This window comes from Natator depressus, chromosome 2, assembly GCF_965152275.1.
Source record: "Natator depressus isolate rNatDep1 chromosome 2, rNatDep2.hap1, whole genome shotgun sequence".
Lineage (NCBI taxonomy): Eukaryota > Metazoa > Chordata > Testudines > Cheloniidae > Natator > Natator depressus.
In genome coordinates this window covers 98335471-98342211 of record NC_134235.1, presented here as the reverse complement: position 1 = coordinate 98342211, position 6741 = coordinate 98335471, and the positions used below count along the sequence as shown (strand labels likewise).

General features: G+C 40.3%; 1 protein-coding gene across 1 annotated transcript in view; it reads right to left on the bottom strand.

Annotated features, from left to right (window-relative positions):
* Positions 1-3576: 3576 nt before the first annotated feature.
* The window catches only part of ZNF407 (zinc finger protein 407), a 441119-nt gene continuing 437954 nt past the window's right edge, over positions 3577-6741 (bottom strand). Inside the window, exon 9 of the mRNA XM_074944727.1 lies at positions 3577-6044. Within this exon, the coding sequence (XP_074800828.1) occupies positions 4681-6044 (1364 nt within the window). The 3' untranslated portion in view covers positions 3577-4680. The remainder of the gene's footprint in view (positions 6045-6741) is intronic.

Below are 6741 nucleotides of genomic sequence, written 5' to 3'. Positions count from 1 at the left end.
TGATTGATTGAAATCTTGAGCTGCAATTAACAAAATTGCAGCGGGAACCATTAAAGGGATAGCCTCATTGTCTCCCCTTTCTATGAAAATGTCAGGTTTCAATGTCACCGTAAAATAACCCAATCACATGCTTGTACACCACATGCACCGATGGAAGTAAGACTAAAACCGTCTGGTGTACTAATTACAAATGACTAAAAATAATGACACACACATAGCAAGGAAATGAGTGGACCCGGTCCTTATTACTAAACTGCCACAGTGTATATACACTGTAATACAGGTTATTGTGAAGCAGCCTATTTAGTAAATATACAAACATTCATCCCCACTTGTAGATCAGCCTGAGTCCCTCCCCCATCTCTCTCTGTCTCTATGCCCTTTCTTTCTCTCCAATTATAAAGCAGTGCCAGGTTTTCTCATCAGCCATCTCCATGTCTCCAAATGGCTTTTCAGTGTCAGGCCTATCAGGAAATTAACTCATCATGCAGTGACAGCTGCTAATTTTTTCCCCTTACATGTCAGATGGATCGCCTGCTGAAGCTAATAATGAATCACCAATCCCTGATTAGAAGGTGCTTCCGAAACGTATAACTGCCATCTGAGCTAACTTTTTTCTTCATATAAAATGATATCACCCTAGAGGAGTAGAAAACGAATTGTATTCTTCAACAAGATGGAACAGGGTAGGCTGTTTAAGTGAACCGTGTGCTATCTTAAATTATGGGCTAATATTGCACAGTAAAATAAGTGAAAACTCACAGCTCTTTTTTATTTTGCCAAATGGACGACTCTTTTCTGTTACTTAATCCTCTCAGCAGAACTAACTTGGTTTCAAATTTCAGGACTGGCTTTTCTCCTCATCCCTCTCTGCTCTTTATTCTATTTACTGCATTTATGCTCAGGAAATCTACAGAGCTGGAAATGCTGGATTCTCTCTCACATCCCAAAGCTGATTATTGGGGCACAAGTTTGCACCAACAGCACAAGTTTGCCTTGTGCTATTCTGCCAGTGGCTTGAATCCCCTCTAAGCCCCACGCTTTCCTGAAGGGGGGCATCCTTCTGGTTCAGTCCTGGCCCAGCCTCAGGCAAAAAACTTCATTGTGCAGCATTTCCTACAGTGATTATACAATCTGAACCCACTGTCCACAAAGATCACAAATATATTTCTTTCAGGACCTCACAGTGAACATTTGTGGTATTATGGCAGCATTTATAAATGACAGCAGTGCTTGCAGCATTATGCACAATTCATATGTGCGTATCGCACATCAGCTCTTGGCTCTGGCTTGTCTACCTTCCATGGCGAGGTGCAGCTGGTAGTCAGGCAGAATGGGATGTAGCTGTGGGCCTTTCTTTTTTTTGGTTTTTGTTAAAGGAAATATTTTTCTAAATAGAATTTCCAGCTACCTCTTAGCTCTCATTTCTCCCAAAAAGATGGAGCTTGAATTCTTCAGGAGACACTGCCCTGGAAGGTGTGTATATATTTAACTCTAAGATGCTGGGGGAATGTAGGGGGAGGTCCTTGCCATCTCTCCTTTCTTTGGTTTATTTGTACAGGAGCTTGATGCTTTTCTAAATGCTTTTATTACCTTCACAGTTCAAATGATCCAACTTTACTAACAATTATTTGAGATGAGTATCAAAAAGAAATTCAAGCCAGTGGAGAACGTTGGCAGCCAGAACATCAGAAGAGAACTAACTGTGTCAGATGGGATATAGGAATATGGCATTTTTAACAACTGATCTCATAATGATCTCATAAAGCTCCAAGTTTTACCACTGGACAAAACCACCTGAAGTGCTTCAAGCCAAACAACAAAAATACATTTTTAAGAATTAAATGTTACTTGTACTGTTCACAAGCAGGATCCACCCCACAAGACTTTCTGCTAAAGGTGAAAGTTACCCCAGGGTTAGAGCTCTTACACCACTTCAGCTCTACATGTCATGCCAAATCTCACTAGCAAGAATGGTGCAAGACGGTGGATAGAAGCATTATTCTTCCCTGAAGACCATACAGTGGCAGCTCTGTGGCCACTTCTCAGGGCTAGAATAGTCTCTTTACTGACCGCATCTACGCTTCTGGGGATGAGGGTGAGGGGAATGCTGGAGGATGCATGGAGTGATACATAGGTGCTGGAACTAGAGGTGCTGGCTTGAAGTGGTAACAACAACCCAAATACATGGTTTCCACCAGTAGCACCCCCATTATAAAAACTGGTCCAGCACCACCAGCGATGTACCACTGTCTTCATCCCACCTCCAAATCCTCACAGTTCAGACACCCTGTGTGAGCTCAAGAAACCTTGTTTCCCTCCTGTACATTGGGACAGAGTTGGTGCGTAGGGCCTTGTGTGGGCCATATGTACTGGGATGAATTTCACCCTTAATTTCCAATGCCACAGTTGTAAGGCACAGATACATTAATTTGACAGTCCACATTTAAAAAAAATAGTTGTCCTGAACAGGTTGTGCTCAGAGAAAAGTACTGTTAACCTGGGTTTTCAGGTAATGACAGCACTCTGTAGGCTAGCGAATCCTTTCCAGGACTCTCAAGCCCAGAAACACCTCCTGCATAGGTTTTTTTTTTTTTTAAATGCAAAGGTCTGCTCTTTTCATTGTGCAAACAATGTGATTGCTGGTTTGACACTGCAGGCTACACTGGTTTTATGAAGGATTAAATGCCACCTGAGACATATTTATCCTAAATAAATCACAAATGGTAAACTGCAGCATGTCAGTGTCAACACCCTGTACTGCAGCAGAAAGGTTAGCCATACAGGACTAAGCACAGCTAAGAATTAGCATCCAAGCCGCAAGACCAAAGGCTACAGTTAACAGGAGAAATGATCAAGAAGAAATATTTCCACTGGAAAACATTCAGTTTTTGAACATCTGTGAGAGTCTTGCAGAGGGCCATCATTTTGTAAAGGTCACCTTTATCCTGATAACAAACGGGAGTTGATCCTGTCACTATTTGCTGAAGACAGTATTTAAGAGTAAGTGAACAGCTTGTCTCCTCTAAGAAAGACGAGCAAGTCAAATTCAGCTAATTATGAATCTCGGTGTCTAACTTGAAATTTACTTTTTTGGGGGGTCTGACACAGATGCAACCTTAACGCCTAGGAGGGGGGAAAAAAAAGATGAAAAGCCAGCAGGATCTTCTAGCTTCAGAGTGAGGCACCTTTTCTATTCGGCTCCCTCAGAAAAACCATTTTTTAAACAGTTGCTCCAAGAAGAAACTATTGTTTCACCCCTCCCCAACTTTCTTACATGAGATGATTTTAAGATATTAAACATGATAGGAAATGCCGTTATCTCTTGAGTCTGCTTGGTTTATACCCTAAACCCTTCGACAATTATATTAAGCATGCATGAGGCACACTTCAGAAATTAGATTCTTTTATCTTTATCTATCTATCCAGCCAGAGAAAGGGAAAGAGAAAATACGCAGACATAACCGATAGCATTCGTTTCCTGCTGCTGAATGCCAGTGTTGTTTATTGCTTAATATTAAAAATCATGATACTTCTTTTTAATGCTAACATTTTATTTGAAAGAACCCTCCCCAAAATCCCAACCAAACACCCTTACCATTTCATATTTTACAATTTCTTTTTCAGAAGAAACAAAAGCCATTGTATCAGGAAACAAACCTTTTCTACACGAACTTGCATTGAACAGTTGCAGTGTATCCACAACTAGATAATTGACGTTCTGGTCTAAGCAAGAAATACAAGGTCACCTTTTTTCTACTTGTTAATGTCAATGTCAGAATTTTCATTAAAGAAATCCCTAACATTTCAAAAAGTCATTCACAAAATGAACTGCAACATGGAATTTATATGAAGCACTATTTGTAAGAAAAGCAAAACATTGGCCGTGACAATATTTTTTCCCCAAAATGCACATTTCATATGCAGGACTCTTATGTTCGAAACTAAGTTGCAAGTAACGGGCATTAAGCTTTTTCTAAACCAAGACAGCTTTTTTTCTGAATACACGTATCAAGACTTTTCTAAAGCGTAGATTTTAGAGGTCTCTCTTCCGCAAAGTCCAATGCAAAATAATGAAAGAGTTAACTATAGTTAAAGAAAAATGATTCTCAGACACAAATTTAGAAAGGGTCATTATGCTGAGGTGTTTTTGACCAGGGACATTTTAGAGCAAGGCTTTAGAAAACCAAATGTCAGGCTTTCTGCCTTTGAAGAAGACAGGGCAACACTTGTAGCATCTAACTGTACTTACAAACTGTCACCTCATATTTTTAACATGTGGTGTGGTTTTGGATTTTTAATTATTTTGCTCACAAAATGTATATGTAAAGTGAAAAAATTATGTTTAGCGTACCCACAAAACCAGACAGACAAGGCATAAACCAGCAAATCACTCTGAACTCACAAAATAATCCAAACCAAACCAGAATCATAACTGACTTATTTGGGTGTGAGGAGGGGGGCTTTAGTAATTTTCTTACCATATTATGCCTGTTAATCATACTCAGGTCAAATTTCTGTCCATTGCAATAAGATAATACCTTTTCTGTATACTATTCCCAGTAGCTGACATTAACCTCACACAGTGAGGCTGGCACCTGGATGGAGGAATATCATATTATGAAGGTTTTACATATTAAGTTCCTACACATGTCTATTAATTTTCCAAGAAACAATTCTTCACGCTTCTTGTAGTTCATTACTATCTCCCTGGCCCTGAATTACTGTTGCTTGGGAGCCACTCTCTGTATAAATGACCATACTAGTTAACTGTGCTCCTGTTCCATCAGGGGATGTGGCTTCAGTATTTATAGCAGTACCAGCTTCCAAAATCTCTTGAGACTCAGCTGCCTCTATCACAGTGTGTGAATACACACCAGTCTCATCCTGTATATCTTGTGGTAATTCTGTTACAATGTAATGGGTCGGACCTTCAGAGAAGTTGTCATGAGAATCCCGAACCATGGCTTGAGCTATTTCTTCTGTGACAATGATCTGTGAAATTTCTCCATCAGACTCAACTAAGTCCATGTGCTCACTCTGGACACTGAGGGCATGGCTACCAGCTTCTTGCATTATTATTTGAGAGCCTTCTCCAGCCACCATATGCACAGTTCCTTCCTCATTTACAATGACCTGAGTGACACCTTCTTTCATCAGCTGGTCTGCTGCAGCCGTGTCACATACCGCAAACTGCAGTACTCCTTGGACCATTTTCTTGAAGGCAGCTTGAGCTCTCTCCTGAGATGCAATTAAAGTAGATGGGTGAATGACCTGTGTCACTACTTCCATCGGTTCTATATCTTCCTGAGTCCCTTGAACTTCATGGAACATCTGTATTTCTTGTGTCTCGGTGTCATTAGGATTATTGGATAGCTCCTGATTTGGCATTTGTAACAACTCTTTGTGACTAGGCCTGGTTCTGTCGAGGAGTCCAGTTTTGTTTTCCACTTCACCCAGCTCTGTTACAGCACAAAGGAGGGCATCTAATGCTGAGGAGGACTCTGGAGGATGTACTGTAGCTTCTGATGTATCTAAAATGTCCTGTCTCATTATCTGTTGCACCACAGCACTACTGGAATCAGACACTGCATCGATTGGGACAGCTTCCTCCATATCAGTTCCCTCCACAGAGCCTTCTACCACAACCACTTGTGTTGCACCACTTGATAATTGCTCAGTGAGTATTTGTCCTGGAACCAGGTCACTCACATGAGAACCATTTTGACTTGTGGCTATCACTTGCCCATCTTCCGTAATATGCACCACCCTTGCCACCTGACCAGCCATTGCCAAAGTCTGAAGGGTAGCCGCTGCCGTTTCCTCCACGGAGGCATCAATTGCAAAGTCACCATCGTATCCTTGAATAATGATAACTTGCTGCACTTGTTCAGCTGATTGGGATTGTCTTCTGTTACTTCGAAGGACCTTCTCTTTAATTGGAGAAACTTCTCCCAGGGCTGCTGCAGTGAAAGGACTGGTGGTCTCTACAAAGGTCGCCCCCTGACCCTTCAGTCGACATTCATAGGACTTGGATACAATGCCTAGGAAACAAAAAGAGTCTGTTAATAGGGAATCATGGCAAATATTTGTAGGTCACTATTTCAAACACAAAAAACTTTCCAATGCAATTTTTAAATTTCCCTGGCAGAGAGGTGTAATATGCAATTGAACAAAACCAATTTGCATGTTTTCCAATTTATTTATTTATAGAATCCAAATAATTGCTGCTGTTAACAATTCTGCAGAGTACTAACAATCTGAATTTGTTATTTTTAAAACATTCTGTATTAAGCAGCATACAAATACAGTATACAATTAAAAACCATTAACACCTTTATGAGAAAAATATATCCGTAGTACTGCTATTTTTGTAATTAATTGTATTTGCCTGTATTACATTAAGCACAGCTGGGTGTGATAATGTGCAACATATCTTTTCAGTATTCTGGTTTCTTGGTAAATTAATGGTCATGTCTTTGTTTTGATGCGTTAGTTTCCTCTTCATTCCCCCACCCCAGTTCCTTCCCCGACACACCTAACTGACATTATTCATTCGTCTAGTTAGTTGGAGGAAACATATAGTCTCACTCTGAACAGTGTATGCCGTAAAAATGCCAGCATGGGAATTGTCTCCTGATTGTTTTCATATAAAAGCTTCTCAATTTACAAGTAAAAAGATATTTTTTTCAACTACTGTCTCTGCAAACCTAACCCAGTTTTTGAGAGCCATTGCAACTT